Source organism: Heterodontus francisci, chromosome 11 (genome assembly GCF_036365525.1).
Source record: "Heterodontus francisci isolate sHetFra1 chromosome 11, sHetFra1.hap1, whole genome shotgun sequence".
NCBI classification, from domain to species: domain Eukaryota; kingdom Metazoa; phylum Chordata; class Chondrichthyes; order Heterodontiformes; family Heterodontidae; genus Heterodontus; species Heterodontus francisci.
This window is the reverse complement of record NC_090381.1, coordinates 69,511,301-69,528,359: the sequence shown is the minus strand read 5'-3', so window position 1 is coordinate 69,528,359 and position 17,059 is coordinate 69,511,301. Positions and strand designations below refer to the sequence as shown.

Sequence of the window (17,059 nt, the reverse complement as noted above, 5' to 3'; positions counted from 1 at the left end):
GATGGTAATGGGAGAGTGAGGGATATGCCAGGCCATGAGGTTACAGATTGTGTTTGAATACAATTCTACTGCTGCTGATGGCTCACTGCATGCCTCATGGATGCCCAGTTTTGTGCTTCTAGGTCTGTTCTGAATCTCTCTCAATTAGCAGAATGGTGGTGCCACGCAACATGATGGTGTTCTCAGTGTGAAATTGGGATTTCATTTCCACAAGGACTGTACGGTGGTTACTCCCACCAATACTGTCATGGATAGATGCATCTGCGACAGGCAGACTGGTGAGGACAAGATCAAGTAGGATTTTGCCTCATGTTGGTTCTCTCACAACCTGCCACAGGCCCAGTCTGGCAGCTATGTCCTTCATGCCTTGGCCAGCTCGGTCACCAAGCCACTCTTGATGATGGACAACTGAAGTTCCTCATTCAGAGCATGTTCTGTGCCCTTGCTACCCTTCGTGCTTCATTGTGCAGTTAAGAGGATTCTGGCAATGCATTCATACAGTGAGCAGTAAAATTCCCATACTGCATTTCTTCTCACCTTTTTTATGATGGGCTGAATCTCCAATGAGCAGCATGTAGATGAGGAAGAGGAAAGGGGCCTAGATAGATAGTTACAGGGTGTGGGTGGGAGGTTCCTGCATTTCTGATTTGGGAGCGGGGTGAGAAGCCATTACCAGATATGCTCTGACTACAATCAGATAGACAAAGGCATTCCCACTGAGCTGAACAACAAAGGAATGGCACTGGGGTAGGATGAAGTGTTGAAGACTGCTGAGTGGTCAAGGAGGATGAGGGGAGTAAATGCATCACATTCACTGCCATGGGAGATGTCATTTATGACTTAGAGATTTCTTTCAGTCTTGTGGCAGGGTCGGAAACCTGATTGGAGATCCTGAAACATAGATTGCAGGGTAGACAAGGACAGATTTGGGAGGCAACAATATATTCAATACTTTAGAGAGAAAAGGGGGGTTGGAGATGCAACGAAAGTTTGCAAGTCAGAAGTTGCATGGCAAGCAGTTTACTGGGAATGTAGTAAAGGAAGCGAGAGGTGGACCTTACGAGAAACTAGGGAAAGATGTTGGGTCAGGGCTAGGGCAGGGAGGAGCCTAAGGCCAGGTTTGACTTGGTGGAAAGGGGAAGGGGGAGAAGTAGCATAGCGGATTGTCTCAAACTTAACAACAAAAAAATCTATGAGCCCCTCACATTTGCTGTTGGAAGTGAGGGTGGTGGGGCAAGAGGAGAGAGGTCTAAAGTGGTGGTCAGTAATGTTCTCCAGGATAATCTTGGGGTAAAGGGCAGTTTTGGAAGAGAAGTGCCTGAAAGCGCTTGATGATGTGGTCCAACCAGATCTGGTGATGGATGGCTAATCCAGTTTTACACCAAATATGCTCAGATCTGTGCCCCTTGGGCTTGAGGAAGCAAGGATGGAACCCATACCACAAATCTTGACTGGGATGAGAAAGTGTGATAGTTTTTGGTAGGGATAGAGGATCAAAGGTACATGTAGTCATATGCTTTTGCCTGTTATCTTAAAAATTTCCCTTATGAGGAACAAAGTTGATCAACGATTTGCCAAGACATTATCTTTTGTTTATGACACAATTACATAAATCTCGTGAGAATATATCATCTCCTTTTGCTGTGTAAAGTCTATAATGATGTCTCTTCTTTCCCACTAAAGCGAACAAATGCTTTTCACATGGAGACACTGCCCCTTTAAGATGCTATCAAAAGTTTGTATTTTGTGCCATTTATTTTAGCTCATCTGTGGTCATTATTGAAATATGTGCAATCACCACAGTGGATATTTTTAGTACTAAAAAGAAAAATCAACTTGCTTAGGCTCTGCAATGGGTTTGTGGCTGTGAATATGCTAAACTGAGGCCAATCACTTCCTTACTGAGAGATGAAAGAAGAAAAAAAAATTGCTGACCACCTGACCTTCCCTTCTTACAGGACAATTTAAAGAGCAGCATGAACAGAGGCATGGGAACAGTATGCATGGCATGGGGAGAATCTAAAAGATTGGCAGGGGTGTAAAGAAAGATAGAACTCAAATTCAAAATAAAAATTACAAAACCTGCTCATGTTAAATTGCTATTCAGAACAGTAATCTGAAAGACTGTGACTATGCATCAATCAATGGAGTTATTTTCAGTTGCAACTTACCAAAAATAATCCGAGGTGATCTTCTCTTGGGCAGCCCTCCACCAGAAGCTCCTGTGGCCTTCTGTAATTTTGAAATCAAGTAAAAAGCTGGTTAGATTCAAGTCAACGTTCACAAAGGTGATTGTTACTTTTTTTTCCTTTTCAATACTTAACATTACAGTTACGTCAAAAGGCAGTCAAAACTGAATGTGACTAGTTTAAGTATTCAATAAGGTTCTAATATTTCTTGAGTATCCTTCTAAACTGCGGCAACGCTAACAGCTGAGATTACAGTGGTGATGTGAGATACATTTTTGGAATTGTGTAGCACTGTAGAACTTCATATGTCTGTTTATTCTGCTGAGGGTTTGTCACAAAGAGAATCTTTATATCATTGAAGTAGGAAACTGCACAAATATATGTACACTAATGTACACCATAATTGCATATGAAGTAACAAACAGAGAAGGAGTATAAGAATCAAGTACAAGGAAATCAAGCTGATAAACTGTCGAGGAACTCTTAAGGACAAAAGAACATAAGAAAACATCATAAAAGCACAAGTACAAGCAGTTAACTTTTGAGTGCTCAAAATAGCTTCAGGAATACTTCTGTTAAGAGGCTTATTATCCATGTGTTAGGAGCCTTGAGCAATGAGTTCATGGGGTTTTGCAGACAGAGGGCATGGTAGTGTAGTTATTATGTTACTGGACTAGTAATCCAGAGGTCTTGACTAAGAACCCAGCAGAACATGAGTACAAAATCCTACCATGGCAGTTTGAGAATCTGACTCAGTTTTTAAAAATTTGGGGAAAAAGCAGGTATTAGCAAAAGTGGCCATGAAGCTCAGATTGTCGTAAAAATCAAACGGATTCATAAATGTCCTTTAAAAAGGAAACTTTCTGCCCTTACCCATTCTGGCCTATATGACTCCAATCCAATAACAAAGTGGTTGACACTTAACTGCCCCCTCAAGTGACCTAGCAAGCCAGTTGTATCAAACTACTGTGGATTTAGTCACTTAGTCAGGGCAACGAGAGATGGACTTATAAGAATGTATTCTAGATTTGAACAGGGCAATGTATGAGAAGGCAACAGAAAGCACTAATAGAGATAAATAATGTTAGTATCACTAATAAAAGTTCACACATGATCTGCTTGTCGAATCTCAGACTCTGACAATACAGGAGGAGGTCATTCAGTCCATCACACATGTAGTTGTTCCCTGAAAGGGTCCTATTCCTTAACCCGTTCTAATTTTTCTGATTCAAATAGTCACCTTCCTTCCCTTTTAAAGGTGATTACTAATTCTGCTATGACCATTGTTTCTGGTAGGGCATAGCACATCCTAGAAACACTGATTGGACAGATAGATGTTAGTCAATCAACCTATCTGTACCTTCCTTAAGTCATTGAAAATCCTCTTCACAATTAATCACATATATATTGTGCACACTTCTTGTTTATTCCATTCAAATGTTGCATTTAAATCAAACATTGTGTCAGCTTTTTTCCATTATGATTTCCCATGGCCACATTGATAATGGGATTCTCCTATGTCAACTTGTCACTTGGTAATTGTCCAATTTTGCCACTAGGTGGCTCTGAGACAACATTCCAGAAAGTTCTTCGAAGGCCCCAAACAACAACAGCAAAAACAAAACGATTCATTTATTTTATTGTTGATTGTAGGACTTTGCTATTGTGCAAATTGACTGTCATTTCACCTGTTGACTACAATTGATTTTAACTCCTGATGTGTAATGGCACGTGAGATTGACTAGTATCTATGGTAAATGGAAAGTATAAAATTGAACTTCTGCTGTGAAACAGAATTCATTCCAGCGGTGAGGTTTGAAGCAATGATGAAATTTTAGGGGCACTTGCGTGTTTTGAGTGGGACGTCACACTCATAAGATGCACAGGTTAGTGCAGGAGGAGAAGGGAGAATGGAAGAAGGAGAAAGGAGGATGGAGGAACAACAACAATTTATATTTTTATAACATCTTTAACATAATAAAACATCCCAAGGCACTTTACAGGAGTATTACAAAACAAGATATGACACCAACCCACATAAGGAGATATTAAGTCAGATGACCAAAAGTGTGGTCAAAGAGGTAGGTTTTAAGGAGTGTCTTAAAGGAGAAAAGCAAGGTAGAGAGGTGGAGAGGTGTGGTGGGGTGGTGGGGGTGGGGTGTATTCCAGAGCACAGACCCTAGGCAATTGAAGGCACCAATGGTGGAACGATTAAAATCAGGGATGCACAAGCAGCCAGAATTAGAGGAGCACAGATATCGCAGATGGTTGTGGGCCTGCAAGAGATTACAGAGATAAGAAGGGATGAGGCTATGAAGGGATTTGAAAACAAGGATCAGAATTTTAAAATCAAGATGTTGCCTGACCAGGAGCCAACATAGGTCAGCGAGCACAAGGATGATAAGTGAACAGGACAATGTGATATGGGGATGATAGCATAGTGGTAATGTTACTTCACTAGTAATCCAGAGTGCTGTACTAATGCTCTGGAGACATGAGTTCAAAATCCACCATAGCAGCTGAGGGAAATTAAATTCAAGTAAAATGCTAGTCTCATAATAATAATGATCCTGAAACTACCAGATTGTCGTCAAAATGCCTTGACATTCAATGGAAGTACGATAGCTGAATCCCTGACTATCAACATCCTGGGGGTTACCATCGACCAAAAACTGAATCGGAGTAGACATATAAATGTCATGGCTACAAGTGCGGGTCAGAGGCTAGGAATCCTGCGGCGAGTAACTCACCTCCTGACTCCCCAAAGCCTGTCCACCATCTACAAGGCACAAGTGATGGAATACTCTCCACATGCCTGGATGGATGCAGCTCCAACAACACTCAAGAAGCTCGACACTATCCAGGACAAAGCAGCCTACTTGATTGGCACCCCATCCACCACCTTCAACATTCACTCCCTCCACCACCGACGCACAGTGGCAGCAGTGTGTACCATCTACAAGATGCACTGCAGCAACACAAGGCTCCTTAGACAGCACCTTCCAACCTGCGACCTCTACCACCTAGAAGGACAAGGGCAACAGATGCATGGGAACACCACCACCTGCAAATTCCCCTCCAAGCCACACGCCATCCTGACTTGGAACTATATCACCATTCCTTCACTGTCATGGAGTCAAAATCCTGGAACTCCCTTCCTAACAGCACTGTGGGTGTACCTGCCCAAACAGACTGCAGCGGTTCAAGAAGGTGGGTCATGACCAATAAATGCTGTCCTAGCCAGCGATGCCCACATCCCAAGAATGAATTTTTTAAAAACCATTTGGTACACGAATGTCCTTCAGGGAAGGAAATTTGCTGTCCTTACCTGGTCTGGCCGACATGTGACTCCAGATCCAGTCAGCAATGTGGTTGACTCTTAACTGCCCTCTGAAATAGCCTAGCAAGCCACTCAGTTGCATCAAACTGCTACAGAAAAGTCATATATGAATAAAACCAGATGGGCAACCTGGCATCGAACTAGGCACCAGAAATGACAAAACACACCCAGCCCAGTCAACCTACAAAGTCCTCCTCGCAAACATCCGGGGGCTTGTGCCAAAATTGGGAGAGCTGTCCCACAGTATAGTCAAGCAACAGCCTGACATAGCCATACTCACTGAATCATATCTTACAGCCAATATTCCAGACTCCTCTATCACCATCCCTGGGTATGTTCTGTCCCACTGGCAGGACAGACCACCAGAGGTACTGGCACAGTGGTAAACAGTTGGGAGGGAGTGACTCTGGGAGTCTTCAACATTGACTCCAGACCGCACAATGTTTCATGGCATCAGGTCAAACATGTGCAAGGAAACCTCCTGCTGATTACCACCTACTGCCTCCCTCAGCTGATGAATCAGTGCTCCTCCATGTTGAACACCACTTGGAAGAAGCACTGAAGGCATCAAGAGAACACAATGTATTCTGGGTGGGGTCTTCAATGTCCATCACCAAAAGTGGCTCAGTAGCACCACTGCTGACCGAGCTGGCTGAGTCCTGAAGGACATATCTGCCAGATTGGGCCTGCAGCAGGTGGTGAGAGAAGCACCGAGTGAAAAATCTACTTGACCTTGGCCTCACCAACTGACTTGTCACAGATGCATCTGTTCATGACAGTATTAGTAAGGGTGACCACTGCACAGTCCTTGTGGAGACAAAGATCCACATTCACACTGGGGACAATCTCTATCCTATTGTGTGGCACTACAACAGTGCTAAATGGCATAGAACAAACACAGCAGTTTAAAACTGGGCATCCATGAAGTGCTGTGAGCCATCAGCAGCCACCAATTTACACACAGCAAGCTGCCACAAACAGTAATGTGATAATGGCCTGATAATCAGTTTTTTGTGATGTTGATTGAGGGATAAATATTGACGAATACACTGGGTAATTCCCCAGCTCTTCTTCAAAATAGTGCCATGAGATCTTTTACATCCACCTGATAAGGGCAGATAGGGCCCCAATTTAATGCCTCATCCGAATGACGGCACCTCAGACAGTGCAGCACTCCCCCAGTACTGCACTACAGTGTCAGTCTTCATTTCTGTGCTCAAACCCTGGAGCAGGATTTGCACCCAGAAACATGTGAGCTACAGCTGGCACATAGTGACGCAAGGTGTCATCAGCAGTGCTATCAAGCTGCACTTACTCAACAACAAACTGCTCAGCAATGCTCAGTTTGGGTTCTACCAGGGCCACTCAGCTCCAAACCTCATTATAATCCTGGCCCAAACATGGACAAAAGAGCTGAATTCCAGAACTGAGGCAAGAGTGACTTCCTTTGACATCAAGGCAGCATTTGATTGAGTATGGCATCAAGGAACCCTCATAAAATTGAAGTCAACGGAAATCAGGAGGAAATGTCTCGAATGGATGGAATCATACCTCGTGCAAAGGAAGATGGTTGTGGTTGTTGGAGGTCAATCATCTGAGCTCCAGGACATCACTGCAGGAGTTCCTCAGGGTAGTGTCCTAGGCCTAACTATCTTCAGCTGCTTCATCAATGACCTTCCTTCAATCATAAGGTCAGAAGTGGAGATGTTCGCTGATGATTGCACAATGTTCAGCACCATTCGTGACTCCTCAGATACTGAAGCAGTCCATGTAGAAATGCAGCAAGACCTGGACAATATCCAGGCTTGGGCTGATAAGTGGCAAGTAACATTCACGCCACACAAGTGCCAGGCAATGACCATCTCCAACAAGAGAGAATCTAACCATCTCCCCTTGATATTCAACGGCATTACCATCGCTTAATCCCCCACTATCAACATCCTAGGGGCTACCAGTGACCAGAAACTGAACTGGAGTAGCCATATAAATACCGTGACTACAAGAGCAGGTCAGAGGCTAGGAATCCTGAGGCGAGTAACTCACCTCCTGACTCCCCAAAGCCTGTCCACCATCTACAAGACACAAGTCAGGAGTGTGATGGAATACTCTTCACTTGCCTGGATGGGTGCAGCTCCAACAACACTCACAAAGCTCGACACCATCCAGGACAAAGCAGCCTACTTGATTGGCACCCCATCCACAAACATTCACTCCCTCCACCACCGACGCACAGTGGCAGCAGTGTGTACCATCTGCAAGATGCACTGCAGCAACGCACCAAGGCTCCTTAGATGTACCTTCCAAACCCGCTACCTCTAACAACTAGAAGGACAAGGGCAGCAAATGCATGGGAACACCACCACCTGCAAGTTCCCCTCCAAGTCACATACCATCCTGGCCTGGAACTATATCGCCGTTCCTTCACTGTCGCTGGGTCAAAATCCTGGAACTCCCTTCCTAACAGTACTGTGGATGTACCTACCTCCCATGGACTGCAGCGGTTCAAGAAGCCAGCTCACCACCACCTTCTCAAGGGCAATTAGGGATGGGCAATAAATGCTGGCCTAGCCAGCAACACCCACATCCCAGGAATGAATTAAAAAAGAAAGAGCAGGTCAGAAGCTGGGAATTCTCTAACGAGTAACTCAACTCCCGACACCCCAAAGCCTGTCTGCCAATACAAGGCACAAGTCAGGAGTGTAATGGAAAACTTCCCACTTGCCTGGATGAGTGCAGCACCAACAACAGTCAAGATGCTCCACACCATCCAAGACAAAGCAGCCCACTTAATTGGCACTCCATTCACCACCTTCAACATCCACCGGCACACAGTGGCAGCAGTGTGTACCATCTACAAGATGCACTGCAGCAACTTGCCAAGCTTCCATCGACAGCACTTTCCAAACCCACAACCTCTATCATCTAGAAGAACAAGGGCAGCAGGCGCATGGGAGCACCACCAACTGCAAGTTGCGCACCAAGCCACACATCATCCTGACGTGGAACTATATCACCATTCCTTCGTTATTGCTGGGTCAAAATCCTGGAACTCCCTCCCTAACAGCACTGTGGGTGTACCTACACAAGGACTGCAGCAGTTCAAGAAGGTGGCTCTCCACCATCTTCTCAAGGGCAATTAGGGGTGGGCAATAAAAGCTGCCCTTACCAGCAATGTGCAGGTCCCAAGAATGAATTTTTAAAAATTCTCTGACCTGCGTTACTTGAAACCACCATTGCCTGCTGTAAGCCTAGAATTATGCCTTTTATCTCCAGAACTGAATTTAATGATCTACAGCAACCCTGTCCCACCATCTTTCCCGCCCCCACCCCCCACTTCAGCTTCTCTTCTCAATTCTCCATGTTCTTGCATCTTCTTTCATAACCTAATCCTCATCAGGGCTCTCATTTCTCAATTTACAATGTTGTGATTTTTAGTGGCCTGACCTGCTGTTCCTCCCTCCACCAGAAAAGTTTTCTAAATCTAGTTGATACATGCCATCATGACTAACTTCATATCTGTTCAGCAATCCTCACTAATGGTCTATAATGATATATCATTACCCAATCATGCTGTGTGAGGTCAAAAAATGCTCTTCCTCCACAAGAACATGAATGCTCTGGTCACAAATTTTGTATTCAAAACTCTAAGAATAAGCTCACTTCACACTTAGCTAACAATAACAAATTTCAAACGGTAGTCAGGCTGCCCTGATGGTCTAATGGCAAAGGCACCACCCTATAGAACTAGGTCATATGGACTAGGAGGTCCTAGCTATGATTGCCAGCCTGTGCTGGATTAGCTTACAATAGCTAACCTTAACATTCTTTGACCAAAGGATAGAATTATTATCTGGAGCATTTCCAAAACGGTAGTAACAGGAGAGGGTGGCCCAGTTAGGGACCAAGTTGGGGATCTATGCATAGAGGCAGAGAGCATGGCTGAGGTACTAAATGAGCACTTTGCATCTGTCTTTACCAAGGAAGAAGATGTCCTCAAGTCACAGTGAAAGAGGAAGTAGTTAGAGTCATAGAGTCATAGAGAGATACAGCACCGAAACAGGCCCTTCGGCCCAACGAGTTCGCGCCGACCATCAACGACCCATTTATACTAATCCTACATTAATCCCATTTTCCCTCTCACATACCCACCTTCCCTCAATTCTCCTACTACCTACCTACACTAGGGGCAATTTTTACATTGGCCAATTTACCTATCAACCCGCAAGTCTTTGGCATGTGGAAGGAAACCGGAGCATCCGCAGAAAACCCACGTGGTCACAGGGAGAACTTGCAAACTCCACACAGGCAGTACTCAGAACCAAACCTGGGTCACTGGAGCTGTGAGGCTGGAGTTGAGATACTGTCTGACCTAAAATTGATAAAGAGGAGGTACGAGAAAGGCTGACTGTGCTTAGACGACTAGATGGATGCATCCGAAGAAGCTGAGGGAAGTAAGGGAGGAAATTGCAGGGGCACTGGCCATAATCTTTCAATTCTCCTTAGATACAAGGGTGGTGTCAGAGGGCTGGAAAATTGCAAATGTTACACCCTTGTTCAAAAAAGGGTGCAAGGATAAACTTAGCAACTACAGGCCAGTCAGTTTAACCTCTGTGATGGGAAAGTTTTACAGACAATAATCCTGAACAAAATTAACAGTCACTTGGATAAATGCAGATTATTTAGGGAAAGCCAGCATGGATTTGCTAAAGACAAATCTTGTTTAACTAACTTGATTGAGTTTTTTGATGAGGTAACAAGAGATGGTTGATAAGGGTAATGCGGTTGATGTGGTGTATAAGGATTTCCAAAAGGCATTTGATAAAGCACCACATAATAGATTTGCCAGCAAAGTTGAAGCTCATGGAATAAAAGAGATGGTGGCAGAATGGATACGAAGCTGGCTGAGTGACAAGAAACAGAGTAGTGGTGAATGGTTGTTTTTCAGACTGGAGGAAGGTCGCCCAGGGGCCAGTACCAGGACCACTGCTCTTCTTGATATATATTCATGACCTAAACTTGGGTGTACAGGGCACAATTTCAAATTTTGCAGATGACACAAAACTTGCTAGTATTGTGAACTGTGAGGAGGATATTGATAGCTTTCAAGAGGACATAGGCAGGCTGGTGGAATGGGCAGACCTAGCAGAGAGCCAGCATGAACACAATGGGTAATCTTTTCCATTCAGGAGCTTATCCAATTTCCTTATGAAAGTCACAATTTAACATGCCTCCACCACCCTCTCAGCTGTGCATCCCAGATCGTAATCACTCGCTGCGTAAAAAGGTTTATCATGTCAGTGTTGGTTCTTTTTCCAATCACGTTAAATCCGTGTCCTCTGTTTCCCACCAGTTTCTCTCAATCTACTCTACCTAGACCCTTCATGATTTCAAACACCTCTATCAAATCTCCTCTCAACCTTGTCTTCTCTAAGGAGAAGGACCCCAGCTTCTCCAATCTATCATCGTAACTGAAGTCCCTCATCCCTGGAACCATTCTTGTAAATTTTTCCTACACCCTCTCTAAAGCCTTCGCATCCTTTCTGAAGTGCAGTGTCCAGAATTGGACACAATAATCCAGTTAAGGCTGAACCTGTGTACTATAAAGGTTCATCATAACTTCCTTGCTTTTGTAATCTAAGCCTCTATTTATAAAGCCCAGGATCCTATATGCTTGTTAACCACTTGCTCAACCTGCTCTGCAACCTTCAGCAATTTGTGCACATATAGATTATAGAGAGATACAGCACTGAAACAGGCCCTTCGGCCCACCGAGTCCGTGCTGACCAACAACCACCCATTTATACGAATCCTACATTAATTCCATATTCCCTACCACATCCCCTCCTCCATTAATCCCATATTCCCTACCATTCTCCTACCTACATTAAGGGCAATTTACAATGGTCAATTTACCTATCAACCTGCAAGTCTTTGGCTGTGGGAGGAAACCGGGGCACCCGGCAGAAACCCACACGGTCACAGGGAGAACTTACCAGAATTGGCAGTACCCAGAATTGAACCCGGGTCGCTGGAGCTGAGGCTGCGGTGCTAACCACTGCACCACCCCAAATTAATTAACTGAAATTAAATTCATGCAGCTGCCATGATGGGATTTGAACCCATGTTCTCTGGATATTGCCTGGGTCTCTGGATTGTTAGTCCAGTGACATTACCACTACACCATCATCTCCCTTTATCACTACACCATCATCTCCCTTTATACCCCTGGATCTCTTTGTTCCTGCACCCTCTAGTTTATAGTGCTTCTCCTCATTCTTCCTATCAAAATGTATCACTTTACACTTTTATTTATTTAGAGATACAGCACTGAAACAGGCCCTTCGGCCCACCGAGTCTGTGCCGACCATCAACCACCCATTTATACTAATCCTACACTAATTCCATATTCCTACCACATCCCCACCTGTCCCTATATTTCCCTACCACCTATCTATACTAGGGGCAATTTATAATGGCCAATTTACCTATCAACCTGCAAGTCTTTGGCATGTGGAAGGAAACCGGAGCACCCGGAGGAAACCCACGCAGACACAGGGAGAACTTGCAAACTCCACACAGGCAGTACCCAGAATTGAACCCGGGTCGCTGGAGCTGTGAGGCCGCGGTGCTAACCACTGCGCCACTGTGCCGCAATACATTTCATCTGCCGTGTACGCCCATTCCACCAGCCTGTCTATGTCCTCTTAAAGTCCACCATTATCGTCTTCGCAATTCACAGTATTTCCAAGTTTTGTGTCATCTGCAAATATTGATTTAGAGAATAGTACAAAGCCAATCACACCAGAAAGAGTAATTGCCATAAATCAGCACTTTAATAAGCAGGAAACAAAAAAGGCAGATTTTATTGATATTAATGGTGATTTAGAGCTTTGGATCAGAAATTGGCTAGCTAAAAGAAGACAGAGGGTGGTGGTTGATGGCAAATGTTCATCCTGGAGTTTAGTTACTAGTGGTGTACCGCGAGGATCTGTTTTGGGGCCACTGCTGTTTGTCATTTTTATAAATGACCTGGAAGAGGGTGTAGAAGGGTGGGTTAGTAAATTTGCGGATGACACTAAGGTCGGTGGAGTTGTGGATAGTGCCGAAGGATGTTGTAGGGTACAGAGGGACATAGATAGGCTGCAGAGCTGGGCTGAGAGATGGCAAATGGAGTTTAATGCGGAAAAGTGCGAGGTGATTCACTTTGGAAGGAGTAACAGGAATGCAGAGTACTGGGCTAATGGGAAGATTCTTGGTAGTGTAGATGAACAGAGAGATCTTGGTGTCCAGGTACATAAATCCCTGAAGGTTGCTACCCAGGTTAATAGGGCTGTTAAGAAGGCATATGGTGTGTTAGCTTTTATTAGTAGGGGGATCGAGTTTCGGAGCCACGAGGTCATGCTGCAGCTGTACAAAACTCTGGTGAGACCGCACCTGGAGTATTGCGTGCAGTTCTGGTCACCGCATTATAGGAAGGATGTGGAAGCTTTGGAAAGGGAGCAGAGGAGATTTACTAGGATGTTGCCTGGTATGGAGGTAAGGTCTTACGAGGAAAGGCTGAGGGACTTGAGGTTGTTTTCGTTGGAGAGAAGGAGGAGGAGAGGTGACTTAATAGAGACATATAAGATAATCAGAGGGTTAGATAGGGTGGATAGTGAGAGTCTTTTTCCTCGGATGGTGATGGCAAACACGAGGGGACATAGCTTTAAGTTGAGGGGTGATAGATATAGGACAGATGTCAGAGGTAGTTTCTTTACTCAGAGAGTAGTAGGGGCGTGGAACGCCCTGCTTGCAGCAGTAGTAGACTCGCCAACTTTAAGGGCATTTAAGTGGTCATTGGATAGACATATGGATGAAAATGGAATAGTGTAGGTCAGATGGTTTCACAGGTCGGCGCAACATCGAGGGCCGAAGGGCCTGTACTGCGCTGTAATGTTCTAATTCTAATTCTAATTCTAACACCAATTTGTTTGGAGAAGAGGTACTGGACAGGAAAACAACAAAATTCAGTTCTGGCACATTCAAGCATCTTGTCTCCCCAAAACACAGACAAGAAAACAAGCCTACAATGATCATTAGCTCTGTACTGTCAATTCACCAACCAAAAAATCAGGCAAGTGGCCAGCAAAAAGATCTGATCAACACTGAAGCATTGCTTTGATAACATATGAACTGACTCTATGGCTGACTTACAGTTCATTCAAGAAGGTTTATGACAGGTCTCGTTAACTTTGGAGAATGAGTACAGTCAACCATAAAGGAGGGTTCTGTTCATTTTATAGTAGTATTGATGACAGCCATGAGAAGACGCCCACCACTAGTTACCCAAACAAGCCATTGCAGACACAGGAGATCATATATACAACCTAATTCAAAACTCTGAGTTAATATGTTTGTACATATTCATTCATCTACACATAGATAAGTTTTCAGTTTATAATTTCTGCTAGCTAATGTTTACAAGATAGCCCTCTCACATACACTCCTGGTACCCACCACTGGACTTGTACATTGCCACTTGACATCTCAGTACTGTGCCACTTCCTCCAACCCCTCCAGTTATTTCTTCATTTATTCTTCTACACTTTTGCTCGTCTCAATCCATTATCTGCTCAGTTTCCAATGCAATTTATTCTTTTCCTACTGTGGACTGCATTCTCTCAAAATTAGTTTACCACCATTTTTCAGCCTCCCCATATTAATTTTTCTTTCACAGGTTGTGTTCCAATAGTCCATGATTCTTTTCCCCTCCCGATATTACTGTTCACTTTCCCTAATACTTTTTAGTTCTTTTCCCCAAGTTTGTCCTTTACACCACCTTCCCGTAATAAGTTATCAAATCTTTGGTAGCCTTATTTTTCCCAACCACTCTGCTTCTATTCTTGTCTTCAACGCTTGGCTTTCAATCTTTCTTGTGCTTTTCCATACCTTTAACCTCTCAGTTAAACAATCCTGTTAACAATCCTATCCCTTCAGATATCTTCTCATTCCAGAAACACTTCATACACTCTTAATGCTTTCTCCCAAGCTGAGTGCATCTGCTTTGTATCATGACATCATCTGAACGCCTCATAATCCCAGATTAATACATGTTAGCATAACTCAAATGCTGCAGTATATTACCTTAACATTTAGCAGAATGTATGGCATTTGTTTACTGGTACCTTCTGAAAGTCAGAATTCATGATTCTAGCAGCTTTCTTTCTTACTGTCCCATCATAATTTTTATGTTAAAAGAAACTCAGTTGTGTTACACAGCAGGAATGAGTGTCAGAACCATGAAACTTTAAATGATGCCACTGATCACGGCCAAAGAAAAAAACATTTAAATAATGTATAAATCTATTAAAAGATATAGAAATTAGTGATAAGGAAACAGAAGTACTAGCAGCTTCAATCAAATAAACCAACTCAATGGCAAACTCTTCTGAAAATTTATGCATTGGAAAATAATCATGGTTGACTTTTTAAAAAACAATTATGTTGATTTCTTTCAAGATTTTTGTTTAAGCAGCAAATCATGGACAACTGTTGCAATTAGTGATCAGAAAGATGCTGGAACACAATTATGGGTGATTAACCAAGGGTGCTTCAGCAGTCTTATATCAGCTGTCTATTATATCCAACAATTCATGCATAATGTACTAAAGGACCATAGGCATCTCTCTCCATTAGAGAGAGACAGTTAGTTATGTATAGCTTGAGGGGCACCATTCCCCTCATGGAGCAAGGCAAGGAAGCAGGCTGCACGAAATACCACAGCCAATATGGAGACTGAACCCGCACTGTCGGCGTCTTTCTGTAAGACAGGCTTTCCGTCTCGCCAACGGAGCTAACCGACACCCACACAATACAGTATTACACAAAATAAACTATTCAACCTAATTTAAGGGACACGATCATTGTTTTGTGAAGTTTGGATTACCAGAGATCCTAGAACATCCTACTCCTAACATGCAATGAAAACATAATCACACTGATCATCACTAGATCAGTCTCAGCACTAAATTTTCAATAAGCACTTTTTTACCATAGTTTAAAGACAATTATGAAAGGTAGCCATGAGAATGACTTTTAAACCTATATTGTGTTTAAAATAAACTTTCTGTACTGTTGCTGATTCCATTCTTACCTCCTTTATGGTTCGTTTCAGATGCATGTAGACACATTGCCCTGTTTTGCGATAATGTCTCTCTACATGTTCCCTTCCAAACCCGAGAAAAGTACTCATACACACATAAAGGCCACCTTCAGATTCCTGCAATTTAAACAAAAGAGACAACTGGTTTAATCTTGAAAACAGCAGGGAATAAATGAAAAAATTAAAGTTTGGAGCAGTAAGGTAAATAACCTCAGTATCATATGCATGCTTAACTTCAAGTTAGAATTTAACCGACATAGCACTTTGCACAACTGTCACAAAAAGTGCATAAAAAGACAGAACCTCTCAGTTACCCCATTGGTTAAAAGCATACGTTCCTCCAAACTATCATTAATACCTTTCTGTTCACAGCATATGAAACAATGACATTTAGTGATGAGATGCTTTATTACACAATGTCAGTATTACAAGGTTGGGTTAACCAGCACATTTCTAAAAGAGTTTGCATATGTAGCATTATTAAAAGGACTGACAATGCAACTAATCTTTTTGCAGACTGTAGATACTCAAAAGATTAATTTTAAAGGTACTCCTAATTAGCATGTATCTTCAGGAAACACTCTCACTATCGTCACTCAGTAACTTAGGTTCTCTGAATAAATGGTTACAAGTCAGAAAGAAAAGCAAGCATGTAGGGTCTTATGTACTAACTGGCATGCTAGAGACCTCCTACACATCACTGGGTCACCCTCCAGAATTGCCTGAATCACAGTGTTGCAATATGTTTTCTGTCTTTCTGTTGATGTGAATCACCTGTGGGCTCCATTTAAATCTTGCTCTCATATATAAATAATCTATATATAGTTATATAAAAATGGTACCTTTTGTTGCAGTTCAGAGATCACAAGCTGCAAAATGCAAATTATATGTGACATTTTACTTTTTAAAGAGTAGAAGGAAATGAACGCTCACTTGGCATGTAGAGAAAAGAACTCCTGTAACAAATATTACCAGAGACACAATGTCTGCAGCCTCATAATTAGTCTGTCCGACTTAACTGTTTGTCCAAAATCCAGTACCAGATGAGCAGAAAATTCCTCCAATTAAATCTGGGAAGACCGAAGCCATTGTCTTCAGTGCCCCTAGAAACATCGTTCTGTAGCCTCTGACTTTGCCCCTCTCCCTGGCAACTGCTTAAGGCTGAACCAATTTGATTGTAACCTTGGTGTCACGCTTGATCCAAGCTGAGATTCTGACCACATATCCACTCCACCACTAAGACCGTCTATCTCTACCTCAGTAACATCACCCCACTCTGCCCCTGCCTCAGCTCATTTTCTGCTGAAACCCTCATCCATGCCTTTGTTATCTCTTGTCTTGACTGTTCCATTACACTCCTGTCTGGCCTCCTACATTCTACACTCTGTA

At 43.2% G+C, this 17,059-nt stretch overlaps 1 protein-coding gene across 2 annotated transcripts in view; it reads right to left on the bottom strand.

The window, feature by feature from the left end:
* The window catches only part of usp13 (ubiquitin specific peptidase 13), a 117,634-nt gene that overhangs the window by 93,663 nt on the left and 6,912 nt on the right, over nucleotides 1-17,059 (bottom strand). The window contains exons 2-3 of one of the 2 annotated variants that reach the window (XM_068041472.1): nucleotides 15,662-15,787; nucleotides 2,172-2,232 (exon numbers count right to left, since the gene is read on the bottom strand). In XM_068041472.1, the coding sequence (XP_067897573.1) occupies nucleotides 2,172-2,232; nucleotides 15,662-15,787 (187 nt within the window). The remainder of the gene's footprint in view (nucleotides 1-2,171; nucleotides 2,233-15,661; nucleotides 15,788-17,059) is intronic. The other variant, XM_068041474.1, reaches the window with a different exon arrangement.